This window comes from Eleutherodactylus coqui, chromosome 7, assembly GCF_035609145.1.
Source record: "Eleutherodactylus coqui strain aEleCoq1 chromosome 7, aEleCoq1.hap1, whole genome shotgun sequence".
In the NCBI taxonomy this organism is placed as follows: domain Eukaryota; kingdom Metazoa; phylum Chordata; class Amphibia; order Anura; family Eleutherodactylidae; genus Eleutherodactylus; species Eleutherodactylus coqui.
Window position 1 is genome coordinate 93,042,613 of NC_089843.1, and position 22,520 is coordinate 93,065,132.

At 41.0% G+C, this 22,520-nt stretch overlaps 1 protein-coding gene across 1 annotated transcript in view; it reads left to right on the forward strand.

Annotated features, from left to right (window-relative positions):
• The first annotated feature begins 2,052 nt into the window (after positions 1-2,052).
• Positions 2,053-22,520, forward strand: part of TUSC3 (tumor suppressor candidate 3) — a 232,139-nt gene continuing 211,671 nt past the window's right edge. The window contains exon 1 of the mRNA XM_066574657.1: positions 2,053-2,152. Within this exon, the coding sequence (XP_066430754.1) occupies positions 2,066-2,152 (87 nt within the window). The 5' untranslated portion in view covers positions 2,053-2,065. The remainder of the gene's footprint in view (positions 2,153-22,520) is intronic.

The window sequence follows — 22,520 nt, forward strand, 5'->3', positions numbered from 1 at the left end:
AAGCTACTCAGACTGCCACTCTTATCATCATTCTGCCACCATTGCATGTCAAAATAGCTAAAAAATTCTATCGCGCAAAATAAAACTCATATTTTAAGCAGTAATAACTCATAATCAATGCAATCCAACTCAGCTCTGAATTTATCAATGTGTACTCCATAGAAATGTTTCTCATTATTCACATTATGGACCCAAAAGGATGCATAGCTCTTAAGATACAAGGAGTCAAAAATGGCAAAAAACACTTTTTTGCAAATTTTTCCCTTTTTCAAAGGCGAAAATCGGAATGTACTCCATTTTTTTTTTTTTCATTTTTGTTCTATTTGGAAGAGAATTTTTTGCTCTACAAGATTCGATGTTTTTCATTTTGTTCCCAGACCTTCTAGATGGGAAAATATCAATGTCTGTGAAAGTCCTATGCACTCGCGGAGGTCAAATAATAAAATAAGTGTAAGTTTTGCATGGATGTATAATTAGTTTAGAAATCATGAGAAGGTAAATTATTTTTGGAATGAGACAACTTTTTGTGCTCAAGAAACGTATGTGATCAAAAATTGCATGGCGAGTTCAGGTGAGCCACAAGCTTTGGCCTAAGATGGTCAGAATATCATTGAGTGCTGCATAATGATTGTGGTATATTACAGTGATCACTGGGCTTATTTAGCATCTATCCATATTGGATACTAAGATTATCGAAAGCTAGCATTTGTGTAATAAATAACTAGTTATTGGATTGAAATCGCCACTTTTTTCAGGTTGCGCGCTGTAATCACATGACAACCCCCTAGATTAAGACCTGTAGCTCGTGAACCAAAGCACTTTGAAGCCTAATATTCTGGCTATCTTAGTTTAGGGTCAGGGTCTATCTTTATGCAAAGTTTCATTGAAATCTGAGATGGTCGACCGGGAGCGTTGGTTGAACTGACACGGAATGACCCTTATGTAAATAGGGAAAGTAAAGGGGTCGCAACTTGAATATCTATCTCACCTCTGTGTATGTACTGAGGACAATCTACCTCACCTCTCTGTGTATATACTGAGGAGAATCTACCTCTCCTCTATGTGTATATACTGCGGAAAATCCAGCTCACCTCTAGGTGTATATACTGAGGAGAATCTACCTCACCTCTAGGTGTATATACTGCGGAGAATCCAGCTTACCTCTGTGTATATACTGAGGAGAATCTACCTCACCTCTAGGTGTATATACTGCGGAGAATCCAGCTTACCTCTGTGTATATACTGAGGAGAATCTACCTCACCTTTATGAGTTAAACAGCGCTTGGTCACCTCCACGTGGTGTTTCCTTGGTAACGTAAGAACTATGCAAAATGGTGGACATATTTTATTCATCAGTTCCTCTGAAGTAACCACGAATTCATAAACTTTTCTTTGCAACCACCATATAAACACCTGTATCAAATTACCTCAGGCGAAGACGGGTACATCAGCTGGTGTATATAAAATACAGTATGCATAGTTTATACACATTACATTGTCAATTTATGCTGAATATATATATATATATATATATATATGTGTGTGTATATATATATATATATATATATATGTGTGTGTGTGTGTGTGTATATATATATGTGTGTGTGTATATATATATATATATGTGTGTGTGTGTGTATATATATATATATATATGTGTGTATATATATATATATATATGTGTGTGTGTGTATATATATATATATGTGTGTGTGTGTATATATATATATATATATATGTGTGTGTGTGTGTGTATATATATATACATATACACATTCTATATAGTGTATATATACTGCACAATATGTGAACATAGTATATCTATATATAGTAGTCCGATAAACAAGCAGTATTGTCAGAAAGAGGGAAGACTGAGGACGACAGACACCTCACCGCTGTCACCGAGGAACGCAGGTCCCTCACGCTGTAGTCCAGTGTGAGCAGAGGAAACTACATTTCCCGTGCTGCTCTGCGTCCTCCCCGGGCGGTGATTGGCTGACTGCGCAGCCAGTGAGAGCAGCTGATAACAGAGCAGGTGCTGATGGGGAAGCAGAGCTCCACAGTCATGGCGTACAGCATGAGAGCAGCTCTCCAGCATCTGCTCATCCTGATCCTGTGCCTGCAGACGGGGGGAGGACAGAAGAAGAAGGAGGTATTGTATGACTGCAGTGTGTAGTTCATGTGTGCTGGCTGCAGCTGCACAGTGTGGACGGCTCATGCATTACTGTGTATAAGGCACTGCTCACACTGCATCCCAGCCCTCTGTGGCATACATATGTATGGAGGGCGCTGACATGTTCCGGTATGTAGTAGCATTTATTGCACATTGGCATCTGTGTAAAAAAAAAAAGAAGAAAGAAACAAAAAATTCTATGCTTATTTACTGGATACCCTGCATGGAAAAGTGGAGCAGATCAGGGGAAAAAAACGTACACTGACACTTATCACCCCAATGGAGGACACGCTAGGAGTGTACTTTCCGTATTCACCAGGAGTGTGTACCTATGTATCCCTCTCAGGCTGTCGTAGGAAAGATGGCGGAAAGGTTAAGTACAAAATACCGGATCTGAACCTTGACACCCATATTCGTTACCGCTTGTGGCTGAATTGTATCGTTCTTCCCCACCCAAAGTTCTAGCTAAACTTCGTATGTTCTCTGCTGCTACTTTTGCTGAACCAACGCGTTTCTGTATCCAGAGTGAATAGGGAAGTATGATATAAAATCTACATCAGATTTTAGTGAGAATCTGCAACCGAAATCTGGTTACTGCGGTTTTCAGCCACTGGTTTTTATTTGAACGTGACATGGTTCAGCACACATTAGCGCCATTCAGTGGGGGTGATAAAAAAAGAGCACATCAATAGTTTTTTCTATTTTCCATATCACAAATTTCCAAAGTTTCTGTAAAAAAAATCTATGACTGCAGTGTAGATGGGATGGTAAAATAATACGGATACAGACATGGATGTTGGTGTGGAACCTGCGCCACAGACATGCAATGTGCATGAGTGCTTGGTTTATGTCCCCATGTAGCGAGTGTTCCGCAGTGGAAAGTCAGCTGTGAATTGTGACCCGGATTTCACACTCTAATTCAAAGGATCTGCATTGAAGATCTTCAGCATACATTGGCTTGCTGTGTGGATTTAAAGTCCGCACTCAGGTCAGTTTGCATTACAGACTATTTCCACAGCATGTGGCTGAGGTTTCTTGAAATTTCCTCTTCACTGCTGGTACCGGGGCTTTGGAGTTGGAGTCAGAGTCCCGTTTTGGTGGAGTTGGAGTTAGAGGCTTTGGAGAGGGAGAAGACACCCTCCTTCACCCCATCGGCACTTCTGCAATCAGATCATGGGATGCCATTGGTTGCCTATATGTGCTCAGTAAAAATGTTGTTTTTTTTTTAATTACCAAAATTGCATACGCCCGTGTGGATGAGCTCTAAGGCAGTGTCACACAGATGTGTGCACATTTGTGCCGTGTATCTGCGCAATGCATGTTACAAATTTGCATGTGCGTATTTTATTGTATATCTGTTGCGTTCATTGAAACGGGCAATTAAGTTAGTTCAACATGTGTGTTTTTTGTTTTTTTTCTGTGCACAAATGCGTAGGAAAGTGGGGCGTGCTGCGTATTGTTTTGCGAAAAGAAAATGCACGCTCCAAGTACTCTTACGTGAATGAACCCATTGAAATTTGGTTCAATAGGTTGTGCTGCATGTGCAGGTTTTGCACACGCAAAATGCTGCACAAATACATTTGTGTAAATCAGGCTGAAGGAATTCAAAAGCAAAGCAACTGGAGATTAAATGGTAAGCCGAAAGCATACTGCGGAATGCTTTACCTCAATATCAGCATTATTATTGGGTTGTAGGTGGCGCTGTAATGCAGTCTGTTCATAAAGGCAAAATTTCCACTCTCCCGGTATGGCCCGAAGACCCATTTAGACACAACGATTATCACTCACAATTCGCTCAAAAGCCATCTTTTGATCGATAACCGTTGCGCCTAAACGCGCGGCCATCGTGCACTGTTCGTGCACTATTCGTTCATCGGTGATTTCTAGCAAGCTAGAAATCACTGATGACTCTTATCAGCGCCGCACGCTGATGGTATTTTTTCAGCTCGTATCCTGCAGGCAGTTCTCAACGGAACACCAGCTGAAAGCTCCGAGAACAATGCAGCTGTTTGCATATACAAAACAGCTGGTTTGTTCTCGGAGCTATCGCCGCGGTATCCCGCTCTGCCTGCATAACTCTTAAGTAGCTAATTAGCTGCTTAGAGTTATGCAAAGATGATCGTTCAAAACTGTCACTCAAACTGTCGTTTGAGCAATTTTTTAGTGATTATCTTTCAGTGTAAATAGGCCTTTAGTGCAGGTAACCAATCAGTATCCTGGTTATCACATTTATGCCCTTCTTTTAGCCACTTGAATGGATGGGGCGAAAACAAGCTCCCATGAGAATCCATAGGGAGTAAGTAAACTTTTAAACTTTTTCTTTCATAAATCAGTAGTATAAAACAATATAAAGATACCCTGGCACGGGGCTATTATTGCCCGAATTTTCACTGGAAACCGCAAATTTGGGCGATAATCGTCCCGTGTACACGTAACCACCAACAGGGCAATGAGTGAGAAATTGCTCACTAGTCAGTGTCACTCGGTTTTTAGCCAACAGACTGTCGGCCCGTGTACATGGGAGCCACTCAATGAGCGACTCCCATTTACAAAGATTGGAAGCGGACAGCTGGAACAATCCCGGCTCGCTCTGCCTCCATTCACTTTCTGTGTAAAGCACAGAAGCGATGGTCAGTCAGTAGCCAGTGGGACGGCTGTCCAGCGCTTATGCACCCAACAGTCGACCTGTGTATAAGGTGTAAAAACGAAGGGGATTAGTCATCTTGCAGGATTAGGCATCTTTCCTCCATCGAAGGGGTGGCTGCGCATCAGTGACCCATATCCAGACCAGAATTGGTGGTAAACTTAGGAAGTCCATTTATTATGGTAGCAATAATGGATAACAATAGGTAACAAGCTTCATACTGTTGTTTTTAGTCACAGTGCTCATATGCATAAAATAATAAAAAAAATCATATAGCTCTGGCTACTAACTGTCATAGGATGCTCTCCTATCTAACACAGTGACCTAGCGCCACTACACATCACAGGACTGTCCATCAGCATACCCAACCAGATGTCAGTCTAGGGGCGTCCTCCCCTGTCAGACCTGTCAGCAGAACCTCAGGCTTTCAGTCTCCTCCTAGCTTCTCTTCCAGGGAGTAGTTCCAGCAGTGGCTCTGCTTTGGGTTTCAGCAGGCAAACTTAATCTGTCCAAGGGTTTTAACTCCTCTATACAGCTGTCCCTGCTCATCAGCACCTCCACATGCCTGTTCTCAAGCCCCCTGCAGGCTATCTCTGTGTAGCGCAGTTCTACAACAGGTACGCTAAGGGCCCTTTTACATGGAACGACCTGTAAGATGTCCGACAGCTTGTCCCAGCGATAATCGTTCCTGTGTTTTTATATAAAAACAAGCATTGTTCACTGAATGGAGGCCTGTTTACACGGGCCGATACATCATTCAGTTTTGTGTATGTAGGATCTGAATGATGGACAAGGAGCGAAAGAATTCTTATTTGTCGTTCAGTCGGGGCATGTATTTACACTGAACAATAATCGGGAATAGAGTAAAATTGAACATCTATACATCTACAACCCCAGTTCCAAAAAATTGAGACACATGGGGGCTCGTAGATCTTAAGTATCCAATATTGCCCGTCGGCCTTGTCCCTTGTGCACATGAACTTCTCCAGATTCACTGACTCTTCTGATGATATTATGTACTGTAGATGGTGATATATTTAATAAATCAATAGCTTCACAATTTGTAGACGCAGTTTTTTACTCATTGACGAACTTCTGACCATCGCTGCTTTAGAAAGGCTGTCTATATAAAAGGAGCGTGTTAGAGAGGCAGTCATGTGACTTAGTAGAAATTTGACTCTGCAGCTGTTTTGTTACCCAACCTTTTTGAGATGTGTCGCTGCCATCAATTTCTAAATGAGTTAATTTTTTTTTAAAGAAAAGCAAAAATGCCTCACTTCTGATATGTGTTCTACGGCATGTTCGTTTATGAATACAATATGGTTATATAAGATTTCAAATCATTGCATTCTTTTTTTCTCTACATTTATTTATATTTTTCACAGCGTCCTAGCTTTTTTGAAATTGGGGTTGTATATTGATGAGGGAGATCGGTCTATAATTCCCGCAGACCAGGGGATCCTCCCCAGGCTTAGGGACAGCTCACATGTGGGTGGTATGGGCTTGTGGAGGAAATTGAGTGCCTTGAGCCATAGAGGTAAAGGTACCCAGTAGTGGGGCTACCAAGCATAGGGAGAACTTGTAGAATCTAGGGCTGTTCCCATCAGAACCCGAGCATTTCCCAAGGTTTAGCTTGTCATGGAGGAGAATAATTCCTATTTTCCAGAGGGAGAGCCAATCAAGTCGCTAACCTCCTTAGGTTGGTAATTTAGATAATTATGTCCTAACCTTATTCATACAGTCATAATGGCAAAGAGGCATAATTATCCTTGAAGTTATATAGTTTTTAATAGTAAGCCCAAAACTGTGCAAGGATATCTAAAGTGGAGTGAATCTTCCTTTTGTCATGAGAATTTAATAAGTCCTAATGTAGGAAGAAGAGTGTTTGAGGCGCAATGCGTGTGCAACAACCTGCTGCTTTTTTCATCCAGCTCATAATTTAGGCTATTAAAGGGGTTGTCTCGCGGCAGCAAGTGGGGTTATACACTTCTGTATGGCCATATTAATGCACTTTGTAATGTACATCGTGCATTAATTATGAGCCATACAGAAGTTATAAAAAGTTTTTCACTTACCTGCTCCGTTGCTGGCGTCCTCGTCTCCATGGTTGCCGTCTAATTTTCGCAGTGCATCCCTGGGAAAGGACCGGCGGCCATCTTAGGGAGAAGATTTTTCAAACTCCTTATTTCGTCGGATCGGTAAGTAGCAAGCGGTTTAAAAACCGCTTTAATTTGCTATTTTATGCCAGGGGGGTGACAGGGGGAATGGGGTAAGGTAAAATTTTGAGGTTTGCCGTGAGACAACCCCTTTAAGTGTATCTCTTGCCTATTGATGCTTTTACCCTAGCAAGCGCTAAAATTAATGAGAACTGCACCTGCAATTGCTGGCGCCAACCACTATACAGGGGTCAGAGCTGACTGCTTTCACTCTGTAAAGTGGGGTAGACTAACTATTCAAAATATAACAGTTTTCTGGCACAAATTTTGGACGCTTTTTTCGATGTGCCGGAAAAACAACATGGCTTTGTGAGAACGGGGCATGGCCTTAATTGCACCAAAATTTACTAACTAAAGGGTGGTCTAAACTTAGATTGAGAATCTTTGTATAGAGCAAAAATAGTTGTTACTGTGTTAGCCAGAAAAATCCTTGTAATATAAAAAACTTTTGTTGGCTAACCAGAAAAATTGTATATGCAAACTTTTGAGGTTGGACAACTGGGGTTACACCAAAACAGAACAGCATGCCAACATGCATGCACCCACCAGGAGTCTGCAAGAAGATAAGGAATGGATAATGACCAGCACCCTCTAGAAGAGGGGCTGGTACTTATATTATATGTATAGACGCATGATGAATGGCTAGTTGGAGACATCCACACCATCAGCCAAATCAACCACGCCTGCAGCAGTGTGGAAACCCATAGGACTACAGGTCCCAGGAGCACAACGTGACGCACAGCATTTAAATAATGATTAACTAGAATTATAGGACTAAGCTTTGTGTATAAGACGAAAGGGGGAGAGGTGATAATTGAGCATGTCGCAAACTAGGCTGATGGGTGTGAAGTGCCCATATAATGAGGCATATAGCCTGTGCTATGTGAAGACCATGTGTTAATGTCTAGAAAGTTCTCATTGGTTTAAATTCACATTTTTTTTGGTCATTTTTTAAAAAGAGCTTTGAATACGAAAACTTTGAGATCCATTAAACTGTGATCTGGTCCAGAGAAATGGTTAATAACAGATTTATCCGGCTTCTTTGTTATTGTTTGTTTGCAGATTCATCCTAGAGTATAGTTTTTGTTTGGTTTCTCCAATATAGATTCCATCAAGGCACCTTGTACATCGTATCATGTACATCACATTGAAGGATGTGCAGGAGAATGTGTCAGTCGTTCTATAGTCCGCTTTAATTTCAAAATGCTGAGTTCCCCAAATATCGCAGATATCATAGAATCCTAGACTGGTAGAGTTGGAAGGGACCTCCAGGGTCATCGGGTCCAACTCCCTGCTCAGTACAGGATCACTAAATCATCCTAGACAGATATTTGTCCAGCCTTTGTTTGAACACTTCCATTGAAGGAGAACTCACCACCTCCCGTGGCAACCTGTTCCACTCATTGATCACCCTCACTGTCAGAAATGTTTTTCTAATATCTAATTTGTGTCTCCTCCCTTTCAGTTTCATCCCATTGCTTCTAGTCTTTCCTTGTGCAAATGAGAATAGGGATGATCCCTCTGCACTGTGATAGCCCTTCAGATATTTGTAGACAGCTATTAAGTCTCCTCTCAGCCTTCTTTTTTGCAAGCTAAACATTCCCAGATCCTTTAACTGTTCCTCATAGGACATGATTTGCAGAACGCTCATCATCTTGGTAACTCTTCTCTGAACTTTCTCTAGTTTGTCAATATCTTTTTTAAAGTGGGGTGCCTAGAACTAGACATAGTATTCCAGATAAGGTCTGACTAAGGAAGAGTAGAGGGGGATAATTACCTCATGTGATCTAGACTCTATGCTTCTCTTAATACATCCAAGAATTGTGTTTGCCTTTTTGGCTGCTGCATCACATTGTTGACTCATGTTCAGTCTATGATCTATTAGTATACCCAAGTCTTTTTCACATGTGCTGCTGCTTAGCCCAATTCCACCCTTTTTGTATGTGCTTTTTTCTATTTTTCTTGCTCAGATGTAGGACTTTGCATTTCTCCTGGTCAAATACCATTCTGTTAGACGCTGCCCACTGTTCAAGCTTTTCTAGATCTTTTTGAATACTCTCTCTCTTCTCTAGTGTTAGCTTTCCCTCCTAGCTTTGTGTCGTTGGCAAATTTGATCAGTTTCCCATCAATTCCCTCCTCCAGATCATGTTAAATTTTGATTCCTATGTCTTCTATGTTCTTCTATGGAAAGAAATAGCAAAACACAGAGGTAGTTGATGGCCGGGCTGAAAGCTAGTGTGCATGCACTCCTGAGATCCTGGCCAACAAATTTAGATGAATGAAGTGTGCAAGCACTGACCTCCTCTATTTCTCTCCATAGAAGAGGTGGTCTGTTTCCCTGGGAACAAGCAGTAATCAACCAGAGGGCAAAAGAATCAATATCTCGAGGACAGAGCATTTTGAAAGTAAACCTCTTATGAGTGAATGCATTTTGTGATTTCGAACCCATTGAAATAGGATTCCCAAGATGGGAATGCCCCTTTAAAGATATGTATGCCCTGTTCACAGGATACGGGATAAATATCTGATCACTGATGATCCACCTGCTGGGATCCCGAGATTGGTGCACACCGAAGCCTCCAAGGGAATGGGGGTGCACATGTGTGACCACTGCCCCTTCTGTAAGACAGAGGGAAATCTATGAGCTTGGCCATCTCCCTCTGTCTCAGAGCAGTGAACGGAGCTGCTGTTGAGCATGCGCACCATTGCTTTTATCAAATAACTAATTGGAGTGTGCTGATCTCTGTCTAAATATTAGACAGGATTAGCTAATCCACCCAATAACCTTTTTTTTTTTAATTTGTGCCTCCCATCATGATCTAATGTGATCTTTATACATTTTAGTTAAATGTTTGATTGTAGTTGTTTTAGAGCACTTAGCTTATGACTCTGTGAAGGATAATTCATTTTCTGAAAATGCCTCTTTGGCGTCAGTCATCCATTTGTCCGTATTTATTGTATATATGAGGAAGCCTGCCATGCCCTTCAGGAATTAAAGCAATTAATTTACTTTACCAACCGTGTGATGTTAGGTATTCATTCCTATAAATAAGCGCTATTTCTCCCTGATTGCACAAATTAACAGCACTCGTTTATTTACCAACTGATTAAAATCTGGACCACATAGCCAATAACTATTCCTCTTATTCCTGTGATAAGCAAGATAGCAGACTAGTAAAAAACAGGAAACAATGTAGCTGAACCCCTGCCCAGGGCTAAATTGTATCGTTCTTCCCTCTGAATAAACGTAGCTAAATGCTTGCTGTTTTGCACTGCTACTTATGTTTAAGTGTTAAAATGGATTCCTCTTTCCCCTTGTTTCAATATGCACCAATCAGTCATAACATTAACCACTTAATGCTACAGGGCATAATTGTACGTCCTGGCTGCGAGTTACTTAACGCAACAGGGTGTACACTTACGTCCTATGTATAGTGCGAGATTAGAAGAGATCTTGCGCTATCCCGCAGCGGGAGACGGCTGTTACCGATAGCCGCTCTCCCACTGAAACAGTGGGGGTGCATCGGGACAGCGACCCCCCGCTGTTAACCCCTTCCCTGGAGCGATCTATGTAGATTGTGGCATGTAAAGGGTTCACAGAGGGAACGTGCTCCCTCTGTGACGTCATCGGATTCCCGCGATGTAATCACGGAGGACCGATGGGTTGCCATGGCAACAGGATGCCAGATACAGGCGTCCTGCTTTGCCATTGCCTATGATCGCTATTAGAAGCGATAAGGCATTGCAGGACAGAAGTCCTGCAATGCTTTTTCATAGCTGTCATAGGTGTTATGGTACAAGTCCCCGACATAATTAGTGTAAAACAAAATATATATATACAAATAGTGTAAAAAAAAACTTTTTTGCTTTTCCCCCTATTTGTATAAAAAGAAAAAGAAAAAAATTTAAATCCCACATATTTGGTATCGTCGTATCTGTAAAGACTCATACAACAAATTGAACACACTATTTATCTTGCCAGGCAAAAAGCTAAAGAAAAAAACAAAAAACCTAAAAAACGGAGGCAAAATGCTTATTTTTTTTCATTTTGCCTCCCAAAAAAGCAATAAAAGTGATAATAATTGCTGTATGTACCCCAAAATGGTATCCATAAAAAATAAAGCTAGTCACGCAAAAAACAAGATCTCATAGAGCCCTATCCATGGAATAATAAAAAAATTATAGAGATCTCCCCAATCATTTTTTTAAATTTTTTTTTAAAACTTTATAACAATTCAGAACCCCACAAGACTCTTGGCTTTAAAACAAGACCAAGATCAAAGCTTCATCTTCAATACCTCCTGAGATAAAGCTCTTTGAAGTGGGAGTTGCATATATTTTTAGTCTGCACTCAAGCTACATGAAAGTGGGCATAGCTATCAACAGCCTGTGGAGACGATTGCAATCAGCAGATTGTCTACTTCTAGAAAATACATGGGTATGGGACAAACTCTGCTTTGTTTGTGATAGCATGGCACAGAAAGTTATCTTAACACAACAAAACCCATTGTAAAGTACTTCAAAGTGTAAATAAACCACCCTGATAGCACAGAGCACCGCGATATCATGTTACATTAAGAGTCAAGCTAAAGAAAAAAACATCTGTATGATTTTCCCATTTTCAAATTTAGGATTTAGTGCTCGTTCGCATCAGCGCTAGGAATTTCTGTTTCCCTGTTCCATTCAGGGAATAGAAAAATGGCAACCTCTGTCTGAACACAACCATCATGCCGTATGATGGAACCGAATGGTCCCCATTTGACTGTAATGGGATCCATTCGTTTTCTGCTGTCCAGCATTTCGCTGGATTTGACAAATGAATCCTGCCAACTTTGCTTGACTTTTCTTGTGAGGTACATGGAAGCCCATATGATATATTGGGCTATCCAAATGTGACAGATAGAAGACAAAGAAGGCCCCTTTGCATCAAGACTTGGTGCCGGCACTTGTGATTGGACTCCTTCTCCTTGTACGTGGCTGTCCCTATTGAAGTGTATGTGAGTTATAGGAAAACCCTCTTCTATGGATATGTCATAAGTGATAAAGATCAGAAGACCGTGTTGTATTCTTTACTATATCAAGTCTAATCATTGATAATTAAGCACATATGACCTGAGTGAGCAGTTAGGTCTCTGGGGAGCAGTTATTTAGCAGCAGCCTAGACTGATAGCAGTATTATAGGCCTACTTACCGACTAAATGTATGTTAAATTCAGTAGTTGCACCGACACAGACCATAATTTTTTGCACAATTGGAGCCTTGTATATGGAATGATTTATTGGAATCTCAATGTGAATAAGGGAGATTAGTATTTGTATTTAAGTCGATGAGCAGTATATTTAATTAGGTATGCATCATCTAAGGGGTAATTACATTACAACTATGTTTATGGATGGCTCTAAATAGGTGGATGGATAGATAAATGGCAAGTGTAACTTAGAGATTCCCCAATTTTCCAAACCAGTGACTGCATTAAAGCCATTTTACGGCTGTTTCCTCTTAATATTCTGTAGGAATTGGACCGTACTATAAAAAATGCTTTATTTATTGTATGTCTTCCACCATTAAGTCACTTTGAAGTTTCAAAAACAGATAGAAAGCTCAGGGGTCCTTCACATTCGATATGATACTGTATGTCTGGACCAACCTATAATGTTGCCAGGATCGATGGAAACATGTTTTCTGTGAAGACAGTCAAACTTATTCATTTGTCTTTCCATGTTATCTGAGAGTTTTGTCTTTGATCACCTGGTTTACATTGTGTGCCTAGTAGAGTAGGACAGCGCAAGATCAACAGTACTCCTAAAATGTGACAGAAACTGAAATATTGATAAGAATAAATAATTAGCATTTGTGACGACAAGCAAAATTAACCTTCATATACTCCCGTCTTCAAGAAAATCTTGGTTGAATGGAGTTTATGAGCTCTTCTGAGACCCATAAACTAAACTTATAGACTCAAGAGCAGACATGCTGAACCCAGGAATTTGGGTATTATACTTACCTTCTTCACCGTTCCCCTGCCACAGTGCATCACGTACACTACATGGCACATGTATGGAACAAGAGAACTAGTCCTCTCATTGTATGTGCGCGTCAACTAGTTCGCCCGATGTATGCAGTAGTGTCTTTGACAGTACCTTGGAGGTAAGTACAATACTCACATCCCGGGACTCAGCACATCAGCTCCCATGAGCCCATAAGTTTAGTTTATGGAGCTCATAAGAGCTGACACTCCTGTTAACCTCTTCCTGACCTATAGCGTATGTCTTTGTCATGGGGGAAAAGTAGTTAATGCAAAATGATGTCCATGTATGGCATGTAGACGGTGCAGACTCAAGAGCTGCGCTTGCACTACCTGCAGCGGAAGCCAGCTGTAACTGAAAACCAGGATCCCACCACAATAGTGGGCATCGGTGATCACTTTGATCCCTGCCGTTAATCCCTTACATACAACTATTCATGTTTATCATGGTATGTAAGCAGTTAACAGAGGTGGTACGCAAAGTCTTGTGATTATCAACAAGCAGTTGGAAAACTACACCAACCACATGCAGACAATGTCAATGCGGCTTTCGCCCACTGCTATTTGTCGATACGCTGAGGTTATCTTCATGCAGAAATATTGTGGTCAGTATTTTGCATATGGAGAGCGTTTCATACACTGCTGATACCAATGTATGATGGCTCACACTGGTGGTTCGCATAGACTTGGAGAAATCGGCTTTCATTTACTCCATTCGCCGCATATCACACAGCTGTGCAATGCGCATGTTATAAGCTGTGAAAATACAGTCGTGGACATGGACCATAATAGAAAGATTTGCAATTCTTCTGTGTTTTTATCCCACTCCTGGGTTTGGCTTACACATACTGGTATAAAATACTTACAAAGTTTAGGGTGGTTTCATACACAGTGTCTTTTTGAAAAACATTACTGTGGATTTTGGTGCATTTTTTAGCCAAAGCTAGAAGAGAATCCAGCAGGATGGAGAAATACCATATAGGTCCATCCTTTTCATTCATTTTAAATCAACCTTTGGCTTTGGCTCAAAACTGCATGAAAAATTGCATCAACGCAGCAGTGGTTTTTTGTTTTCTTTAAATATATAAACCCTAAAACCATTGAAGAATCAAAAGGCCAGGGATAAATAATCTTCCTGACTTGCTTTTAAAGGGGTTGTCCCGCGAAAGCAAGTGGGGGTATACACTTCTGTATGGCCATATTAATGCACTTTGTAATGTACATCGTGCATTAAATATGAGCCATACAGAAGTTATTCACTTACCTGTTCCGTTGCTAGCGTCCCCGTCTCCATGGTGCCGTCTAATTTCAGCGTCTAATCTCCCGATTAGACGCGCTTGCGCAGTCCGGTCTTCTCCCTTCTGAATGGGGCCGCTTGTGCTGAAGAGCTGCTGCTCGTAGCTCCGCCCCGTCACGTGTGCCGATTCCAGCCAATCAGGAGGCTGGAATCGGCAATGGAACGCACAGAGCCCACGGTGCACCATGGGAGAAGACCTGCAGTCCACCGTGGGTGAAGATCCCGGCGGCCATCTTCGCAAGGTAAGTAAGAAGTCACCGGAGCGCGGGGATTCGGGTAAGTACTATGCGTTTTTTTTTTTTAACCCCTGCATCGGGTTTGTCTCGCGCCGAACGGGGGGCCTATTGAAAAAAAAAAAAAAACGTTTCGGCGCGGGACAACCCCTTTAATGTTTCCTGCCTGTTTACTCCGGGTAGTGGTACTATCTACCATCCATACAGAAAATGAAGAACAGCAGCTCAGGTACTAGGCTCAATCCATACTCACACAAGGATCATCAAATGAAATGTTTATTTCAAGCGTAAGCTCCACTGAATAGCTACGCTTGGAATAAACATTTCATTTGATGACCCTTGTGTGAGTATGGATTGAGCCTAGTACCTGAGCTGCTGTTTTTCATTCTCTGTATAGATTGTTGAATTTTGGATCCCTCTGTCCAGATCCTCTACACAGAGCGTGCAGCTTTATGCGAGTTTACTGCTCTCCCAGAAGGGATTTTGATTGTGGTGCCGCCGTACTCTTGTTTTGAATTGAAGTGGTACTATCTACCATATCATTGTGTGCCTTTGAATCAAAGCATGCCATCACGACGCGCCGGCTACGACTGGTGGTTGTGACTGGGGTGGTGTGATGTTATGTTAGCCCCGGACCACAGGATCTTCATGCCGGCTCATGCTCACTGTCATTTCAGTCTTAGACGTCGAAAGATAACTTCTCCATCTGTGTATGGGCAGGTTGGTTGGCTGGGAGGTGGGAAAGACCAGCCAACAAATCAGCATTAGTCTGTATTTTTATTCTGGCTCCTCCTCACAGAAGGCGCAGGTTATTCATTCAGCCTGGTGTGTTCACTGTATTTGAAGATCTGATCCCTGACTTCCTGTCAGATTGTCTTCTGTCTGACTGCAGTCTGAAGGCTCTCTGTCTGAAGGGGTATCTTGTCCAGTCAGCTGTTTCTGATTCTGACCTTCATATTTAATATAAGTATGTCTGCTGATTACTAATTATCTGGAGTGTTTATTCTTATCACCTGTTCTTCTACATTTTTACATCTAAGCTTTGCCACATTACTTCTAACCATCTAGGGAAAGCCAGGGTCAAACCAGGTTCCTGTCGTGGGGCTGCCCTCATTAGTGCGATCGCTCTACTTAGAGGTAGGGACACCTTATACTAGTAGGTAGGGGTAGTTTTCTTTTTTCCCCATTTATGTATTTTTTGTACAAATACGGGTAACACAAAATAGTATAAGTGTGTATATGCACTTCCTTTTAGGAGATCATATCTATGTCCATGATACATGGTGAAAACAGTTGTGGACATGAGCTCTAAGGTTAACACTTCTTTCTTGTAGAACCTTGTATGTCATAAAAACAATGGCACAATTACTTTTCTTTTTTGCCCATTTACAGTTTTTTTAAATGCATTTGAAAACGTTACATGGTAGAATTAAGAAATACAACTTGTCCTGCAAAATACAAGACCTCATACGGCTACGTAAAAATTAAACTAATACAATTACAGTTCTTGAAAGGTGGGGAAGAAAACTGACAGCGAAATTCGATTGGTTGTGGTGTGAAGGAATTAAATGCTGTTGACTTTGCTTTTAGGATTTGACTGAGCAGAGCAGCAGAGAGGGTCTAGTCCAGTTGTTGGTTGCCGCGGAACTACCAGCGGCACTACACCCTCTCAGCTGTTCTGCTTATACCTGGAGGCAAAGACAGCAGCATTTTAGACTCTACTATTCCACCAGCAGGTCCTGGAGGATTGTTTCTGGCACCCAAGTCCCCTGATATCCCTCTTACCTCCTCCCACAGTAGTGCAGGGCTCTGCTGTTTCCACCATGATCATGTGACCCTTGAGTGATCTCATGATGTCGACATCATCACGGATCTTCAAGTTATGATTCCTCACAGATCTGACTACCCAGTGTGTCCCCAAACACTACCCACTAATGAGAGTAGCCTCTCCTGTATGTAGTACATGACTGCAAGGGTCACTAGAGGCTCTCAGTAGCTGAAGTGCTGCATCCTCCTCCTCTAGTGGTGCTGCAGGCTGCTGCAGAGCTCCAGTGCAACACTGCAGTAACTTCTCTGATTGGGGGAGCAGCTGATGGCTGCTCCACCAATCAGTGCTCAGAATGACATGGTGCTCCCTCCTTTTTTTCCTGTAGTCTGCATGTATCCATCTGTGCCCCTTACCCCATCATTAAAAAAAACCTAGGAAGTCCAGCAGTAGTTGGGGGACGGAGTTGTAGAGACATTTTTTTTCTGCTTCCTAGTGTCTGCGCCACACTGCCTGCGAGGAGACGCCCTAGGCATTGGACCTCCAGTGCCTGATGGCAAATACAGCCCTGGCTGTACAGCAGTATTTCCCCCAAGGAGCATCACTTTTATGAGGGAATATCTCTGGAAATATGACACCTGGAGGAGCCTTTACACCAGTAAATGTAGGTCATGCTGCTCTATACTAAGGAGCTGTACAGTCTTTCTGAATTGCTGATATACTGTATTGGAAACAAAAGTCCCTCATCTTCCTATAACATTGTTACAGCAGATGTAAGTAAATGTTAGCGCTTTTTTTTCTGGAAAAACATAATTTACAGTATATTGCACAAACATTGCTAACCTATGTTCCTGTTGTTCGTAAATGGACAATGAACCAGCTTATAAATAGGCATGCTCTTAACAGGAAAAAATGAATTTTGCAGAGGATTTAATAGAAGTGTACGGTGTACTCTGAAATAGCGAGGAGTGAAGCAAAGTACAGCAGACTATAGCTCAAGAGATAATGTGCTCCCCATCAAGGCAGACGGCGTTCCATATGAGTATTGTTCTCTTTGTTTTCTACAAAATGCACTATGCACCTGATAATAAAGCACGCAAAGTTACTGGGCCTAATGAAAGGTCTGCATTAAAGAGAAATGCCATTCCTTTATTCAGACCAGATAGAAATTGTACAATAGAGCATCCTAACAATATAATGCTCCAGATTTAGAATAGTGATTTCTCAGAGAACACATTTAGCGGTAATACACTATCCATATTATATCATATTTATAATATTAATTAGGGTTTAAATGCAACTGTTCAGTTGTAAACTTAAAAGTGATATATAAGGGTTCGTTCACATCATGTTTGGGGGTTTTATATTTTCTGTTCTGTCCAAGGAGCAGGAAAATGGCACCGCCTGGCCAAACAGATCCGGCTTATGGCGGAACTGAATGGTGATGTTAGTGCAAACCAATATTTGCTATACGATATGCTATTGGGGTCCAAATTCAATTGTATAGAGTTAAGCTGACCTCAGGAGATTAATTGTCACCACAAAAAGACTTAGCATGATTAAAGTAATCTGTTTACTGAGTGACAAAAGACAGTTTTTATAGGGTCACATGTTCAATTACAATAATTCAAATATTATAAGTCATTTGTTACCATTAGTAAAAGAAACATAAACAAAACATAAATATGCAAGATAAAGAATTTAATCTTTTAAAATGCCAACCCAATGCACGCAGGCGCAGAGTTGACCTTACATGATTAACTTCTTGGAACAGTAAATCTAAACAATAAGAGAGAATGTTTAGGAACATATGTAAACAGCTAGGAACATGTCAGCTTGACCTGCCGGCCTGTCCAAAGGCCATACAGCCATCTTTTTGGAGCAAAAGCCTTAGTGATTCACTAAAGGCTTATTATATAACCATTTATAATACGTAAATCCTCCAGAAAGAGAACAAATGAATACAGTGAAAAGAGACACAGAAGATGGCTACATGCTTATAAAATGACTACGCATAAGATAGAACATGGAGTCCCCATGTTGACTATAATGGGGTCCATTCAATTGCCGGACAGCAGTCTGGCATTTTGACATAATTAACAGTACGAAAAAGGGCAGCATGATTCTGTAGTGCAAATTACTGCATGGACTCAGAAATACTTCCAGAAATCATTCTGCAATTCACAAATACAAGTTAAAGCTGTATTATGTAAAAAAGAAACCACATATCAACACAATCCCAAAATGTTGGCATCTTCTTTGGGCCAAAGCTCATTTAAAATGGTCTGAGACAAAATGGAAAACTGTTCCATAATCAAATGAATCAAAACTTGAAATTCTTTTTAGATACCAAAGCCGCCGTGTCAGGCAGACTCAAGAGAAGAGGGACTATCCAGCTTGTTATCAGTTCAAAAGATTGCATCTCTGATGGCATGGAGTTGCATTAGTGCCTGTGGCATGGGCAGCTTATACTGTCAATGCTGAGCAATATATAGAAGTTTAGAACAACATATGCGCCCATCCAGTAAACGTCTCTTTCAGGCAAGGTCTTGCATATTTCAGCAAGACCATGCTAAACCATACTGCAACTATCATAACAGCATGGCTTCACAGAAGAAGAGTCTAGATGCTGAACTGATCTGCCTGCAGTCCAAATCTTTCACCAATAAAAAAACATTTTGCTGCATTGTGAAACAAAAAATGTGGCAAAGATGACCCAGGACTGTTGATCAGCTAGAAACCTTCATTGGAGAAGAATGGGACAACATTCCTCTCCCAGAACTCCAGCAGTTGGTATCCTCACTTCCGAGACGTTTACAGACTGTTGTAAAAAGAAGTTGCTACACAATAGTAGACATGTCCGTGTTTAAACTTGTATGAGATTCTATTTTATGTGTTTTTGCCATCAATTTCTAAATGAGTAATTTTTTTTTTAATGAAATGGAAAAATGTCTCCCTTTCACCTTCTGATATGTGTTCTATTGTGAATAAAATATAGTTAGATGAGATTTCCAAATCATTGCACTCTTTTTTTCTTAACATTAATATTTTATACAGCATCCAAACTTTTTGGGAATTGGGTTTGTAAAACAATATTAAAAGTTAAAAAAGAAAAACTTTTCCAATTTAAAGCATAAAAATCTAAACACAAAATACATAAAGATAATTGCTTTCACGTCATCCATAAAATTCATAATTATTAAAATATTGCATTAGTTATCCCTAATGGTAAATGCAGAAAAAAAGATGATATAATCCTAGAATGGTAGAGTTGGAAGGGACCTCCAGGGTCATCTGGTCCAACCCCCTGCTCAGTGCAGGATTCACAAAATCATCTCAGAAAGATATTTGTCCAGCCTTTCTTTAAATACTGTCATTAAAGGAGAACTCCCCACCTCCCACGGTAACCTGTTCCACTCATTGATCACCATCACTGTCAGAAAGTTTTTTTTTTCTAATATCTAATTTATGTTTCATCCTATTGCTTCTAGTCTTGTGCGAATGAGAGTAGGGCTGATCCCTCTACACTGTGACAGCTTTTCAGCTATTTGTAGACTGCAGTTAAGTCTCCTTTCAGCCTCTTTTTTGCAAGCTAAACATTCCCAGATCCTTTAACCGTTCCTCATAGGACATGATTTGCAGACCGCTCATCATCTTGGTAACTCTTCTCTGAACTTGCTCTAGTTTGTCTATGTCTTTTTTAAAGTGGGGTGCCCAGAACTGGACACAGTATTCCAGATGAGGTCTGACTAAGAGTAGGGGGAGATAATTACTTCACATGATCTAAACTCTATGCTTCTCTTAATACATCCCAGAATTGTGTTTGCCTTTTTGGCTGCTGTATCACACTGTTGACTCATGTTCAATTTATGATCTATTAGTATACCCAAGTCTTTTTCACATGTGCTGGTGCTTAGCCCAATCCGTCCCATTCTGTATGTGCTTTTTTATTTTTCTTGCCCTGATGTAGGACTTTGCATTTCTCCTTGTTAAATACCATTCTGTTAGTCGCCGCCCACTATTCAAGCTTTTCTAGATCTTTTTGAATACTCTCTCTCTTCCCTTGTGTTCGCTATCCCTCCTAGCTTTGTGTCATCAGCAAATTTAATCAGTTTCCCATCAATTCCCTTCTCCAGATGATTTATAAAAATGTTGAACACTGGGCCAAGGATAGAGCCTTGCGGTACCCCACTTTCACTTGGATGTGCAGCCATTTATGACCACTCTTTGAGTACAATAACTTAGCCGGTTGTGAATCCACCTAACAGTTTTCTTGTCAATCCCATATTTGGTCCTTTTTTCAATGAGTATAGTATGAGATACTTTGTCAAATGTTTTACTAAAGTCAAAATATACTATATTCACCTCATTTCCCTGATCAACCCAGTTGGTGATTCTGTCATAGATTCGTCTGGCATGACTTCTTTGTTACAAACCCATGGGCTCTGGTTAATTACTCCATTTTTATCCAAGTACTTGCATACATGTTGTTTAATAATTTGTTAAAAGATCTTTCCCGGTATAGAAGTCAGGCTCACAGGCCTGTAGTTTCCTGGATCCACCTTCTTCCCTTTTTTTGAAGATGGGGACAACCCTTTTCCAATCTTCTGGAACTTCTGTTCTCCAGGAATTTTCAAATATTATGGCGAGGTGGTTCAGTAATTACCTCCGCTGCTTCCTTTAGTATCCTATGATGTAATTCATCTGGACTTCGAGACTTGAATTCATTTAAGTTAGTTAAGTTTTACCTCACCATCTCTCTGCTTTTAGATTGCCTGCATTCTTTTATTCCCCCAATAGCACAGGAAAGATCAGTTGATGTTCTATCTACTTTCTGAGAGAAAATAGATACAAAATAGGAATTTAAAAGTTCTGCACACCATTTTTTGCCCATGGCAGACTTGGTACAAAAAATCTGTATCATTTTTGCGTTAAAAACTGCCTAAAAACCTGCGTGCGTGCTTTGGATACAACTACAGTACATATGTTGAATAAATAGTATATTTCAACAGTAAACTGATCTGAATGCTGTGAATTTCTCTATTTGCATTCTTTCACACATTGCAGGATATAGTGTGGATTTTCCGCAGTGGAAAGTCCAAAAATCTGCATAATTCCCATTTCGAAAACCACATCAAAATTCACACCAACCCCAAAACAGCTATATGTGTATGGGTTTTCTGGCTTTTCTGGTCTACTGTACACTGATGAGAGTTTTTGCCCCTCATCAGTGTGCAGTAGGTTTCTTGCTTTTGGTCTTCAATTCCCAATCCTTATTATAATGACTTGTATAAAGGGTCTGACATTGATTTGCAGGAATGTTGCCATCCAATAGCTGGCGCTGCGGAGGTATTGTTCCAGCTTCCTTATTTGCAGATTTCCCAGAGAAGCAACATGGCCTTATAAGTCTACTCATTCATCTACCAGGTGTCTCATGACACGCCTTCCAGGTGCTCTCCTTAAGGAGAGATGCCACCCCTCTTGACCTAAAATGAATATGTATCCGTAAGATGAAAAAAAGGTGAAAAAAAGAAAAAAAGGCGCCCGCGCTCCCAGGACCTGAACACCACGGTCAGGCTGCAACACTACTTGCTTCAAAGTTTTATTGGTACATTCTGTGCAACGCGTTTCGTCGTAACAGTGGACGACTTTCTCAAGCAAAATAAATAAAAACATGCATGTGCACACTATATATAGAAATACTTGCATTTAGACGGCAGCGTCCCATTCGTCCCGATTTTCTGGGCGTCAGCATTCGGGGCGTCTCTGTAAAGCATAATGCTATGTTGGTGATACATGCCGGTATAGTACTTCTGGGCGGGATGACGTCAGTCATAGTCCGGATGGAGCTGTATCTCTTCAGTCATTGGCCCTTTTACTTGTCAATCATTATGTTACCGGCGTCGGCACGCTTATTACGTGCCTGTGCCGGTGTCACGTGTTACTACTCCGTATGTTGGAATGGGGGGACAACACACTGTATGGTTAATATAGCAGCTTTTAATATTTTTTAGGCACCACACATCAGTGTAGTCAGGTCCCTAGATGTATATAGCTAAAAGGATTAGCTCCGCAGCAGCTTCAGATTCAAAGTTACTGCAAACATTCACGAAGTGAAACAAACGGGTAAACATGTCCTCCGTGGTTACCTAGGACACGGTCCAAAC